This window comes from Parasteatoda tepidariorum, chromosome 1, assembly GCF_982258835.1.
Source record: "Parasteatoda tepidariorum strain Cologne lab strain chromosome 1, Ptep-v5.0, whole genome shotgun sequence".
NCBI lineage: Eukaryota > Metazoa > Arthropoda > Arachnida > Araneae > Theridiidae > Parasteatoda > Parasteatoda tepidariorum.
Window position 1 is genome coordinate 28,361,143 of NC_141755.1, and position 15,818 is coordinate 28,376,960.

Genomic DNA, 15,818 nt, shown 5'->3' on the forward strand with positions numbered 1-15,818 from the left:
ACGTATTGTTGCCTTGTCAAAATATTTTATGGCGCTGCAACGTTATATCATGACTAAATAATGTCCTTTGTATTTCACAGCTTGAATGATAGTCACTGACCGCATCGAGCTGGAAAAAACTATAAAAATTTTACCATCGGAAGACTCTCATTCAAAATAATGTTTAATTTTTATTTTAAAATAAACCTTTCCTTTGGCTCACAAACGATAACATAGAAGAATCAAGCACCAATTTTTTTTTCTCTATGCCTAGAATCGTGAAAAAAAATAATTACTATTATTATTATGCAGATAAATCAATAAGATTTTCTTTACTGTGCTTAAAATTGCTTTTGAAGTTCAAATATCAGTAAAATAAGGCATTCGCGTAGCAGCCTATTGTAGATCAGAGGGGTCAAGGAGGTTAAAGCTTAATAGGGAGGAAAACAAATTTGGTAAAATTTACACACTGTATGTTAATGACATTTTCGGTAAAATAAAAAAAAATCTGGTTAATAAAACCAAAATATACGGTATTTAAACCATTTATTTAGTAATTTTTCCGTTTATATAGTAATGGTATACGGGAAATTTTCGTTTACAAAATTGTAACTCATATTACCAAACATATAGTAAAAAATACAAAACTGAAAAGTAAACTTCGCCGAATTAATGGTTTTTATTCCAAGCTCTTAGGTACCATGTTAAAATTACCAAATTTTACCAAATTTTGGGACACATTATAAAATCATATTTTATTGTTAATTTTACCAAAATCGTTAAAATTTATGGAGCTTTTTGGTGTTTCCATAGAGCCAGACACACGATAAATATTACCATATTCTCTGTAGTTTGCACCATACTTTTTCTTCTCAGTGCACAATGTTGTGATCAACGACATGATTGAGGCAATGCGTCCGCACTGCACACAGTACTTACTTTAACTTCTAAGACAAGCTGGTACACATTTCTCTGAACTGGATGAGCTTTAAGCCGGCTCTGGGGGTTCAACCCCAATTCTTCACAATGACAGTTAGTGCCATCATCCGGCACTATGAAAGTGCCTGACAATGACAGTTAGTGTCCTTCGCCTCTTAAGTATAAGCAATAAAATAAATATCCAGCATTTTAATCATTTTTTAGCTTTTGTAATAAGGATCTCTTAGTATCACAAAAAATTTTTGTAATGCCATTTTGTCGCGAAATTTTAGTAGAGTGTCCTTTTCTTACGAAATCGCGTTATTTTTTTGTAAAAAAAGAATGCTCAAATATTTGAAAACATACTGTTTCTTCTTCCGTGTGTAATCTTAGCACATTTTGGAAACTCTCAAACGTTTTCGTTCTTAATTTAACTTTTAAGCCCTTTAAACTGTATGGGAGAAGAGTGCAAGAGTTAGCGCTCCTGTTTGTCAAACAGGATTTCCATGTTCAATTTCTGGTTATGACTAAGCACACAGTCAAACCTCTTTTATCTTATGTTGTTTTACCTAATGAAGTGTGAAATCGAAGTGTTGCATAAAATATAATGGTTTCCACAAAATGTGTATCCTCAAGCAAACAAAAATAGTATTTTACTCGATTTGATGAAATGTCATTTTCCAAGAAACAATTGCATAAAAATACAAAAAAGATTTTTGTGAGTTTTGAGTACCCATTATCTACAGTTTGTTTTTCAATGGATCAATTCGTTTTATTAACAGATTCTGATTGTTTAATACATTCAAAACTGATCTGATCAAATTTTGAAAACTGCCGTGTGTTTAAAGTCTCCCTCCAACAGAAAAGGGATTATACTCCATGTTAAGCCTTTTAGAACAATATAAAATAAAGTAAATAATCTTTAAAAAATTCAATTATTTGAATAATGTTACAAAAAAGTTTCATTTAACAAAAACTATTCAAACAGATTTGATAAAATTATTTACTATAATTTTTTTAACTAATGAGCTTAGCTCTACGTTCACCAAACCATTACCATGCAATATTGCATGGTTCAGTTTGGAATCACAGCTACTTTCGTAATAATAGTTAAATAAATTAGTCCTGTTTGAAACGTGTCCTAGTATTTAACAACATAAATAATAGCGGAAACTATAATTAGGTATAACTTAGACTTTTCTGAGTTCTTTCTAAACATACTCAATCATTGAAAAGTTTTGCAATGAATATTGAAACAAATTCGGGTACTTGCAATCTAAGAAGAAGAATACCGCTGGAATCACATGATTATGCCTAATCGCGTAGTTGTAATACATGAGCTGTTAACGTTACGACTATTTACTTTAGTTTATTATCACGCTTGATTAATTTTCGGGTCAGATTTAATTGGATACTTTCAAGCCACGTCATGCGCATGTGACGAACTTGATTGATTGCTTAATGATGACCTAAACAAATGCCACGATTTATACACGGGTGACGTCACTTTCGGGTATCCGATTAAATAATCATTAGATATGATAGAACTCCGATTAAAATTTCTATGCTGTAACCTTTCTCAGAAGTAAAATGCGAATGGATTGTTGGCATCAGTATTGTTAAAATTTAAATTAGATTTCCTAATTTAAAATAAATGATTTTTAAGTGCATGCTTTTTGAGTGCATAAATAAGAACGCGCATGTTGTTTCCAGTGGAAGAAGCATAAACAGCCATATCTATTCTTGTAGTTAATGTTCTGTTGTTTCTTCTTTAGAATTTATTGCTAAGAATGTTCTCTCGATCTCCGTTGTTTTTAAAATATTTTAAATAAAAGTTTTTACATAGCACGAAATTGCGCTAAACAAACTATGTTGACTTAATATAACTGCAACTCAAAAAATAGTAAAATTACGACTCACTCCTTATTAACAGTATAGATATTAGTGTTACTTTCTAAAATAGCATATGAATTTACATAGAGTTTGACCTGTTTATCCGAAATTGCAATAATATCACAAACATATCAGTTCCTTTTAGTTACGGAATAAAGAGAATTAAAACAGAATGTCTGCCTTAAAAAATAAAATTTAGTGTTGCCAACGGAGGCAATGAAATACAGATTAATTTATCGAACCACATAAGAGAAATGTATGTATCGATACTCCGAGTCCTAATTAAGAAATATTTACGGTAATAAAATCACCAAATAGAACAAAGCCACCTATGCAAAGACAACCGGTGCAAGTTAATTCAATTATTTTTTTTAATTCTTTATTTTTAGGTTGTTGCTGTCATCGACCATTAAGGCAGAGAGAATGTGATTGTTCTTGCTTTCCAGTGGTGCCATCTATAGCCAAGAATTCTACTTCTGCCACACCCATACGTCACACCCGTTTATAGGCGGACCCATTCACACAGCCATTCATTCGTCTACTGATCGTAATTTTGATCTGAACCAGAGAGCGTTCGATCTCCAATTCAGTACCCCCAGAGGTAATGGTTTGTTATGGGAACGTGAAGGGCTTAGTGACCCGACAGATTTAACGTGCACCATTTACTACACGGGGAGTTTTCGGCCTGCTGGATTCGAACTCCCGTTCTCACAAACGTGAGTCCAGCACCCTGCCAACCAGGCTATCCCGGCCTTTATTTTTAGGTAGCTTTTTTCGAATTAAAAAAAAAGGAAATAAAATAGCTAAATTTACTTCGCCATCGAAATCAAAATGGGAAAGTACCGAATTTAAATACCGAATTTTTTTGCTAAATCAGTATTTTAAAATTTTATTTTCAGACAAAAAATATTGCTTTAAAAAGAATGACTTCAGTTTCGTAAAAATTCAGTTTTTAAACTTTTGAACTGCTTAGCTAAACAAAGAATTGATTATCATTCCTTTTTTTTAATAAAATCAGAAATTTTGACTAATTATTTGGAAAAAGCGAATTATTACAAGAAACAAATCGAGTTTAAGCTAATCAACAAATTAGTCAAATGTGAGAATCACGATTAAAAAGCGTGCCAAGGCTACCATCTAAAACATCGTACATCGTAAATTATTATTAACGAATGCAGAAATATGCTAATGAATTTCTGGATCATTTATATATTTTCAAAGTATTGTTCCAAAAGAAGATTTTTACATCATATTTTTGGCGTTGAAAATATAGTTCGTGATTGTATTTATTTTTTACAGGTCATTGTACTGCAATATTATTTTTTACTCTATGAACTTATTCACCGCATTTTTTGTAACCTTGTGACTTTCTGAACCTGTAAACACAATGATTGATTTTAAAATTGTTCAACCCTAATATTGCGCTTTTTTCCTGAAACAAAATGAATTTCAAGTAAATATTTTACATCAATTCATATTAATCCGCTATATTACATCCCACTAAATATCCACCCAGTTCTTCTTATTCCACTGCTCAAACTTATTTAATTCAATGATAATGCTTTTGTTATTTTATAACCGTTGTTGAACAACCGACCCAATTTTTTGAGTTTGCGACTTGTTTTGGGTTTATGACTTTATTAATGCCCAACTTCATAGTCTTGTAATTTTGAACCCGATCTAGGAGACAAGGAAACTCATGGATGAAGTATTGGGAGAAATTTAAATCCGTGGAGGAATTTTGATGGACCTAACCCGCATTTGCGTTACATGGGGAGGAAAACTACGAAAACCTCCCACAGTTAGCCTGACGGCGCAAGGAGACTCTAACCCATGATCCGTCTACCATTGAGGATATTTTACGTCAGCACTGTGGTCGGTGCACGTTGCTTGCTGAATTCGTATCGACCAGCCATCCCTAGGATTCGAATCCGTTCACCTCATCGGAAGGTGAATGCCATCGCGGATCAAGGCGTATGTTAAATACCAATGGCATATGGTCATGGTATATAAAAAAAAATAGGTGATCGCGGGGTAAGACTGGGTAGCTTCTTTCTAAATGAGACATCATTTAAAACAACAGCAGACTGCCTCGCCAAAAGTGACAGCTGAATAAATTTGAAGCTCTGCTAGTAAAAGAAAAGTGTGGAACCATTTTCTCCATCCTTGATGGCTCTGCATACTAAAAGTTAAAATTTCGAGTTCAATGGTACGTTTAAGGAAATTCCTTTCTATTTATAAGTAGAAGAAATGCTACGATGTGTTTACTTAAACATGTATAAGCCCGCAAAGTACTTAAATATGGACTACCTATAAGAAAAGCTACGATGTCTGTATAACTGCGGTTTAATAATTTTAAATACAATAATTTTAAATACCTTTTGTTTTAACTGATCAAACCTACTGTTCAATAAATTGGGTAAAGCTAGCTGATTAACTTTTTTCATTGTGATTTTTATTTATTATTATTATTATTTTGCACCTCTCATTTTTATTTGCATATATATTAAATTGAAACTTCAGAAAGATGATCAAGGTTACGTTGAAAAATCAGATTGGGTGGAAGTGGAATTGCCGGAGAAGGAGTGAGAAATTGGAGGTATTGTTAATTGGTGAAATTTGATCGCAGTTTAGAGTGCTAAATGATGTCTAATTTAAAGAGGCGTTAACGGGTAAATAAAAGAGAAAAAGAACATGACAAAAATGTGTTATCAAGAAAGAGAACGTTGTTTCGTAGTGACTCTCAAAAGAAAAAAGAAAGAAAAGGAAAAAAAAAAAAAGAAGAAGAAAAACCTGAAAACAAAATGAACGAGAAGAGAAATGTTTAAAGAGCGAATCAAGCAAAATAGTTTTATCAAAAAAACTTAAATTACTGATTGATGTTTCTTCCAAAGATGATGATAAAAACACATCAGTTGTTTATTGTTTAAAGTGTAATGGTGTATTTTTAAACAATAAGAAAGGAGAAAGGTGGATTCGTGGAAAGTGTTTTTACTAAGCCCATAAAGACTGCAGTGGTACGGAGGCAGAAAATTACTACTTCACTTGTGAATTTTGTATATAATATTCTTAAATTGTCATAAAATAAAAATATTTACTACTTTTACCAGTTTATTATACTTTTACTAAAGATTCATATCTTAACAAACAATAACAGCACTGTTCTGTTACGTTTCAACAACCTCTGTTTTAGGGATAAAACCGAGGACTACCCGGTTTCGCTTTGGCTATATTGATACAATATTGGAAAGCACTTCTTTTTGTTTATATAATCGTGTGAGCTGATGAAAAAATTATATCTTTTTTTACGGATTTTTTTTTCCTTGGAATTTTTTTTACGGATTTTTCTTTTTTTTTTCTTTTTCTCTTTTTTCATTGTTCTGTAATTTTTTTCCATGTTGTGGGGAATACTAACAGGAATTAAACTAATATGAGCCTGAGCCATCGAATAACGAAATAAAACTAAATTGCCAAAATAAACTATTTATTAAAAATTTCAAAATAAAACCTTAATTAGAACATCAACTTCCAAAATAGTTGGGAAAAGAAAACTATGCGCCCTGTAGCTCGCAAAGGCCAAAGTAAACATACTGTAGCAAAATCGCTAATCCAACTGACAAGCAGGCAAAATATTCTAGTTAGCAGGAGTCTCAGAACGCATGCGCAGCAAATCAACAAATAACAAATAAGAAAAGATTTCTCCTTACAAGTTATTGTTAGATTATTCATCTAAGGCTGAACACATGTTTTCTCTACATTTTGAACTTATAACGACTTTATAAATTCAAAACGAACGGGTCCTTTAACGATTCTTTTTTTTCTCCAGATATCCGTTGTTGATCCTAAATATAATGCGAACTTTTGCTTCTCTTACAATTTGCTTCCTGAACTAAAATAAAAGTCAAAAATCAAGTTTTCTTTTCTTGAAGAAAAATCGAAACAGGAGAGAGCGTCGTTAAAGGTTGTTGGAATGGAAAATCACGTCCCGGGTCTCGGTCTCAGGACAAACTCTCCCCTCATTAACTATGGACTTGACTACATCACACATAAATTACATACATAATATTCTAAAATTCCCAGATAAAATATAAATGCTTGTTACTTTTTCACTGAATTTCTAATATTTTTTAATTTCCCATTGAGTTAACATGCATACCCGGCTTCAGCCCACTAGCGGTATAAGATTAAATCATTTGAGCTTTCTCCAGAAAAAAAATCATTTATAAAAAAAAGTAGAACTACTATATATTTTAGGAAATTAAACATTGTAAATAAAAAAAGTAATAAAGTAAATAAAAAAATACCTTGATGAAATCTGACAGTTTCTGGATCGAACTGTTTAACTCATACAAAACTTCGAATCAAAGCTACTCTAATTCCACTTTTCCATCTGCGCATTTCATAGAAAGGACTTAAATTGTTTATTAAGAGTGTAAAAAATTCTTTTTTTTCAACTTTTAAAAATTTAACTTAATAATTACTAGGAAAGAACAAGAAATATAAATTCAAAATGACCGGTAATTACTTTCGTGATCTAGCCTTAAGCAATGAAGATTTACGTGTTAGCTTCGATCATTTAGAAATTTTAAAAAAAATTACTTTCCATGCTAAAATTTAGCACCAACAAACAAATAATAGAAAATGTCCTGAAATTCATACAAGATTGTAATTTTTGTATATTTTGTACTCTAAATTATTAAAAAAAAATAAAGGTTTTTGTTAATAGCTAATCGTGTAAGGTTTTTAAAAAAGAAGCTCTGCATGAAGGAGCATTAAATTGAGCCTTACTGAGTAATTTTTGGTCGCATAATTTCCCTGATTAATGATCACAATTGACGGCCAGTGTCATGCGATTAACACTGTTGAGCTTCTTTTCTTATCGGTCTTTTTAAGCGTAATGTATATGCTTTGAAGGAAACCTCGAAAAAATAATACTGAAATTGTTTAATTGTTTTGGCAATTCTGATTTATAATTTTTATTAGCATTACTAATATTAGTTTACTTTTTAAACTTTGTAAAATTATATTTTAATGTAGGTATTTCAAAATATAAATAATTAGTTTAATTTTTTCACTATACTAAGAGACTCTGCCTCCTTGTTAGCTATTGTGCAATTTTTGAAAATGAGCTACATAATAAGAAAACTTAGGTATAAAAACATTAAAATGAAATATGTACAAATAACACCAGTTTCAAAATGATTATTTAATTCGTACCAAAAAGTTTACTTCTTTGATCATTTTTACCATTACACTGTAAAAAATTGTCTTTTAGAATTTGAAGTTAAACAATCTAAAAAAATTGTGTTATAAGGAACACTTTATTTCAAGTTTGCAAAAAATTAAACTTTCACATACCCTGCAAAATATCCATGTGAAAATATAGAAAAAGCACTGGCAGGCAGAGTTTCCAGTCGGTAAAAAAATATTTAAACCTTAAATTACGAATCACTCGTAATTTTACATTGTAGAAAATACTGCATAAGCCTGTAAAATAAGCAGCATTGCCCATAAAATAACAACTGCTACGTAAAAGGTCCGTAGTAAAAGAATGGTATCCGACCGTAAAATGAAATTCAAGATCAACAATCCGCCATAATTTCGAGACTAACAGCATGATAGTGGTAATGTAGACAGCATTACGCACAGTTCGCCTTTTGTTCTCATACCAGCAGTACACATTGATCTGATGCAGGGTGGGCTTCAATCCGCCATTAAGATTCGAACCCTAGACCTTCGCAGCGAAACTTTTATTAGACTAATTCAGGAAATAGCTAGCCTAAACATTGTAAAAAAAATTCTAAATTTTACAAGAAAAAAACAATGTGCCCTTAAATTTTAAATTTTTTAAAAAAATTGGATTTAAATCATGAAAGCTAATTTTAATTTCGAAAGCAATTAATATCATGCTGAGACTAACTCTTGCCATATGAAACGGATAGAAGTTAAGCAATCACCAGCATGGATATAATTGACTGTTTTAACATGGATAATGTAGATATAATTTTTTCATTGAAAATATGATGCATTTTTGGCCTGCAAATGTAGTCAATCAAAATTAAAGTTGTTAAATGTTGATTGACTATATTTAAATAACGAAGAGTATTAAGTAACTCTCTGAGCACCCAATTCTAAAAGAAGAAAAAAGATTCTATGTTTAAAGATGCTTATATTGACGCTATTAAAGATGCGTATTTAGCTCGCTTATATTGACGGTATTAACGAATAAATTATCTTCAATGGGTTAAAAATTTCGACTGTTTTAACCTTCGTTAGGGCATCGATATTGTGACGTCACTGAGCCTCGAATTAAAAAAAAAATTATAATTTATTTTCTGTAGCTAAAGTATATTATGTAACTAATACATATTAGGACTATAACAAATATATAGGATTTCAACTGTTACAAATGTTCATAACTATGATTGTCACAAATCACTATTACCAGAGTACTAAAAATTTGAAAAGAGTTGGTAGCCAGTAGAAATATTAACACTTTCCCCGTTCTTAGCTTGTTTTTTATTTTATTTATTTATTTATTTTTTGCTATATTCAAAATTTAGCAACCAAAAAAAATACATTCATGCATAAAAATCAAATTCATATACTTAGAATGCTTATTACAACAAAATAAAACATAAAAATTTTTGGAAGAAATTTCGAAAGAAAAACTTGTAATTTCGAAGTGTAATGTGTTTACAATTAAAGTTGTATATTTTTTGAGAATTTGCCATTACACTTAAAAAAAGACATAATAGCGGGGGGGGATGCAAAATTATAAATTGGGACTCAACTTTGTTAAAACTTGCTAGTTCGTGGGACTCAAGGAACTTCGAAGGATAATTCTGAAATCACAAACCTCTCCCGAAAATTACTCAATTGCTGTGAATGAAACATACGTTTCTTATTATATTACAAAATAAAAAGTTGAATCGAAAGTGCTTTTTATTTTTTTTTAATAAGACATTAACGCTTCGCAGAATTTTAAATTAAGCATAGAAGTGATCATCTTTTGTAGGGCTTGATTTTGCATCGATTTCACCATAAATCCATGTGGTCTTTCAGCAATTATTATAACAGATTTCCGCAAAGTTTACTGAAATTGCGATATTTTTAAGGAATGGAAAAATAGGATTTTTTTCAGACAATTGTAGAAAATACAGAGATTGCGAAAAATAATTATGCTTGAAGTCAATTCTCAGACCAATTTTTTTAAATAAATACTTAATTTTAAAAATGAAATGTCAGATCATAATTGAAAAGCTAAAAATATAGTCTCCACACAAAATTTGTTATGATTAGCAATTTTTATTTTATATATATTTTTATGAAATTTATTTTTATTAAATTTATTATGATTACCATTTTATTATTTACTTATAGACATCCATGTCATCCAGCCTACCGTATTTCCCAAGCTCTGACTATAACACATAAAAAATCGATAACTTAGGAAAATTTATAAATAGCTATCAGTTTAAAATGTTTTTATTGTAATTTTTACGGTATCCAAGATTTCTAATTCCAAATTTAGTTTAAAATTGTTTTTAAAAATTTTGTAATTAATACACATTTAAAATTTATTCTTAAGCATTTTATTCATATATTATTATAATAGTTAACTTAACATAATAAAAATTTCAATTTAATTATCAGTTTAAAAAATAAGGAAGTAATGGAATTTTTGTGATAATTTTTTATAAAAAAATGCGAAAATTTTTTTTAAAAAATTTCTGTAAGTTTGAAAAATTAGTTCGGTTTTTAAAAATTTAGATGAAAGAATCGATTTTTCACTCATTCTTTTCAACATTAACCTAAAACAAAAACTTGAAAAAATTTGAAATATTTATGGGTAGTAAAAATGAAAAATATTGATTATTTTAAAATCAGATTTCCTTTTTAAAAATTGAGACCAATTTTGATGCAAAGCAAAAAAATGCGAGAAAAATTCTTAAAAAATCTCATTCCTGTTTTAAAAAGTTTTGTAAATTTGGATGGAAAGTATAATTGGCAGCACTATAAATTTTAAAAATGGTGTCAAAGTACTGACTCCTCACCCTTGCTTAAATGAAAAGTATCGTTGCTGATAAATTAAATACTTAATTACAACCAACTATCTGACCCGTGCAAGGAAAATAAGAGATACGAAATGACCATGTTTTGTATTTTTGTCTTCATAGATTTGAAACAGAAATTTCGTTATGGTTAGCAACAAAAAATTTAATAAATATTTTTTTTTTTACTGGGAACGGATTTTATTTTCCGAATCTCTTCTAACTAACTCTTCAAACTGAAGTTAGCACATTTTTAAAAATAATTTTTTTTAATTTATTGATGACCTGCATAAACTTTTTGCTAGTCTTATCTACCTTCAGTCCTAGTGCAATATTTCTATATTCTAATCTGATCAATTTACAAGTATATCAAAAAGAAATTAGTAAAAACTGCGATTCGAAATTCGCAATCCTTATACAGGAATAACTTATACAGGTTTCGCGAATAACTAACTATCTCTGATCTTTTAAATTACTCGGTTATTTAAAAGTTCGAGCCAAAAATATAATTTTGCAATTAATTTGAAGCTGTAGGGTACATCCAAAAAATACTAAAATTTGTTTTTAAATTACATATTTCAACAATGATAAATTATTTTTTACAAAAAATCCTATTTAGAATTGGGCGATAGTTTACACGGTGTTTTGGCTGCTTAGAAATTTTAAAAACAGTCTATTTTCCAAACTTAATTAATTTTTTGAAATTTTTAGCTGGATCAATATACCATATTTTATACTATACCATATTATATATACCATATCATATACCATAATAAGAATGCTCCGATATTATTAATATGTTTAATATTAATATGCTTATTAATTTTCTATTTATAATTACACTACTCAAAATACAACCTTGGAGTCATTGTTTTCTTAAATGCATTTCCAATAAATTTATTTGCTTTTTCATTACTGTCAATTTATTCGAGATAAATGATAATGACAAAAGTGAAAAATAATTATTAATACATTAGGAATACCTACGTTTGAATATACTACAAAGCGAGATTAAATCTCGGAGATAAAAAAAATATTCTGATAAAACAACCATATTGAATGATAAAGGCATTTCTTTAAAAAGAAAAAATTAGTAAAAATAACTTAATTTTGGTAAATAAAACCAAAATATACAGCATTTAAATCCTTCATTTGGTGATTTTTCCTTTCATATAGTAACGGTTTGGCGAAATTTCTGATTTTCAAAATTATAGTTCTTATTACCACACATTTATTAAAAATACAATACTAAAAAGTAAATTTAAAGTAAAATTTTACCAAATTTTAAAGTATTTCCAATAAATGTATTCGCTTTTTCATTGCTCTAAATTTATTAAAGATAACTGTTAATGACATAAAGTGCAAAACAATTATTAACATGCTAGGAATAGTACTTTTGAATATACTACAATGCAAGAGTACTCCACGAAGAAAATAAATTCTGATAAAACAACTGTATTGCATTGTGGTTTTGGTAAAAAAAGAAAGAATAGAAAAACAAGGAAAAAGCATAATTTTGGTAAATAAAACCAAAATATACAGCATTTAAATCCTTCATTTGGTGATTTTTCCTTTCATATAGTAACGGTTTGGCGAAATTTCTGATTTTCAAAATTATAGTTCTTATTATCACACAATTATTAAAAATACAAAACTAAAAAGTAAATTTAAAAACAAATTTTACCACTTTTACCAAATTTTAAAGTATTTCCAATGAATGTATGCGCTTTTTCATTTCTCTAAATTTATTAAAAATAACTGTTAATGACATAAAGTGCAAAATAATTATTAAGGCGTTAGGAATAGTACTTTTGAATATACTACAATGCAAGAATACTCCACGTAGAAAATAAATTCTAATAAAACAACAGTATTGCATAGTGTTTTTGGTAAAAAAAGAAAGAAAAGAAAAGCAAGGAAAAACATAATTTTCGTAAATAAAACCAAAATATATGGTATTTAAACCATTCAATTGGAAATTTTTCTGTTCGCATGGTAACGGTTAATTTTTTTTTTCAAAACTACAGTTCTGATTGCCATGCATTTAGTAAAAAATTACAAAACTGAAAGTAAATTTAACCAACCATATGGTTTCTATGCCATGCTTTTAAGTACAATGATAAAATTACCAAACTTTATCACATTTACCTAATTTTATCACATATTATGAAATCTAATTTCATTTTTAATTTTATCAAAATCATAAAGCCAGAGACAAGGTTAATTTTACCATATTCTTGTAGATTTTTCCATATTTTTTTTCATAGTGTTATGCGAAATAATAAAAAGCTACGAAATCTGTTTAAAGAGCTTTGTTTTTTCCTCGATCATATATTCCAAAAAATATATTTTGAGCATAGTTTTAAGAAATGTATCATAGCACTGTTAAAACAATCGTTATTTTACACTATAAGTATAGTTTCTTCAACTTCATTTCGAAATAAGTCATAGAAGGTAAAAATAGGAAAGCTAGTTAAAAGAAATTTTTTGAATATTTTATATATTATATACAAAAACACATTTTACAATAAGATATCCATTTTACACTAAGTAAAACAGTACTACATAGCAATATTCCAATAAAGCTGCCTTCTTTGAATATTTTTAAAAAAATTACTGAATGTTCTCTCTGATAAATGCTTTAAAGATGTTTTATGAAATGGAACAAATTTACTACATTATCAATCAATAGTAAATTTAATGAAATGTGTAATTTTCCATTTATAATTGATCCTAAAAAATCCGTTCTCATTATATACATAAGTATATCAATAAAACAGTCTTCTTCTCATTATTTAAAATGTCTGGTTAAAGGTTCCACAGAGGATCATTGGTTTATTCTTAATTTAATGAAATATCAATTTTTTTTATCTATGATTGATCTAATAAATCAACACTTATACCTTACCAACATTCCAATAAAGCAATCTTTGCATTTCTTAAAAACTAATGTGTCTAATCTAATGTCTCATAAATGTTTCAAAGTTTTTTTTTTTATTAAATAGAAAAAATTTTCTTAGTTATAAATCAATGGTAAATTCATTAAACGACGTGTCAAAGTTTCTATTTATGATTGGTCTAATCACGAAGAAAGAAAATTCTGGTAAAATTACCGTAATGTATAGTAATGAAATTTCTCGTAAAAACAAACACATAATTCTGGTTTATAAAACCAAAATATACAGTATTTAAGGCATTTATTTGGTAATTTTTCCATTTATATGGTAATGGTTCACTAAAAATTCTGGTTTTCAAAATTATAATTGTTATTACCACACATTTAGTAAAAAATACAAAACTGAAGAGTAAATTTAATCGAAAAAAGAACGCTTTTATGACATGCTCTTAGGCATCATGACAAAACTATCGTATTTACCAAATTTGATCACATATTATAAAACCATATTTTATTGCTAGTTTTACCAAACTCCTAACTAAAGCGATTCGTTTAAAAGTACCGAGCTTTTTAGTGTCTCCATAGAGCCAGAAATACAGTAGATTTTAATATATTCTGGTAGTTTTTATCATACTTTTTTCTCTTAGCTATAAATCTATAATTATTGTAATGTGTTTTCGGTAAATAACGTCAATCCAACAAAACAGCTTTTTCCGCATTATTTAAAATTTATATTATTAAAATTATTATTTATTATAAAATTATTATTATATTTTTATTTATAATTATTATTATATTTTTATTTATAATTATTATTAAATTATTATTTATAATTATTATTAAATTATTATTTATAACTATTATTAAATTATATTTTATAATTATTATCAAATTATTATTTATAATTTTTATTATATTATTATTATTTATAATTATTATTATTAAATTATTATTTATAATTATTATTAAATTATTATTTATAATTATTATTATATTATTATTTATAATTATTATTATATTATTATTTATAATTATTATTAAATTATTATTTATGAATATTATCACATTATTATAATTATTATTTTACTAAAATTTATTAAATAAATATTTAAAATGTGTTTTATTTAATAGAACAAATTTTATTCATTGTCAATAAATGATAAATTCATTAAGCGAAATATCGAACTTTCCATTTTTGATTGATTTAAGAAATCAGTAATTATTGTATACTAGCATTCCAACAAAGCAACCTTCTTTTCATCAATTTTCTATTCTAATTTCTAAAAATTTCTTAAAATTTATTCGATCTTAAATTACCTTGGGATTTCTCCTTTCTCAAATCTTCTGGGTGTCTCAACTTCCTCTCAAAAGACTCGGTCGGAATACTCACAACAAACCACACTCCAGACATATTAAATGTACCAAGGAAACAAACGAAAAAGCAATCAAGGGTTAAAAATCAAGCAATAATCTTTTTCTTTAAAACTCCCTCACTTTTCTTCTAAGGATCAAGCGATTCCTCTTAATTCACACAGTTCAACTTTCTAATTCACCACCGGAACCGCTTAATCTCCGCTTAACAACTCGAGGTGAAAAAGCAACTCGCTCACCAAAGCTGTTTTTCTTTATTTGTGGATGTTTTTAAATTTCCTCTCCTAACACACAACCTCTCACATTATCTTTATCAGCCGATAGATGATTTAGTAACTGGTTGCAGCAGTTTGGCGGGGGTTTATAGATTATCTTTTTGCAAAGACGAGATTGGCGGTGTTTTTCTTTTCCCCTCTTCTTGTGTGTCACGCATGATGCTGAGGAAGAAGAAGAAGATGGGTGAGGAAGGGGTGAATTATGGTCAAAGAATATGTGATGACATCGTGTTTATTCGTCAGGTTATTATTCATAACGCGTATTTTGCTGTTTTCTTAAAACGCCTCGTAATTGTTTTGGAAGATAATAGTGAAAAGCTGCTTTGATTTCAATTCTATTATACGTGATTTTAAGATAGTGTTACAGTAAAAATCCATTAAAATAAAAATTACTGTAAACTCGTTAACTTTTCTTCAAACCTGTCTAAAAAC

General features: G+C 28.4%; 1 protein-coding gene across 4 annotated transcripts in view; it reads right to left on the bottom strand.

Moving 5' to 3' along the window:
- The window catches only part of LOC107437981 (uncharacterized), an 84,677-nt gene extending 69,260 nt beyond the window's left edge, over positions 1-15,417 (bottom strand). For all 4 annotated transcript variants that reach the window (XR_015432971.1, XR_011636638.2, XM_043041607.3 and 1 more), the window contains exon 1: positions 15,058-15,417. Coding sequence is in view for 2 of the 4 variants with exons in the window: in XM_043041607.3 (XP_042897541.2) it covers positions 15,058-15,151 (94 nt within the window). In the remaining 2 variants the exon portion in view is untranslated. The remainder of the gene's footprint in view (positions 1-15,057) is intronic.
- Positions 15,418-15,818: the final 401 nt, after the last annotated feature.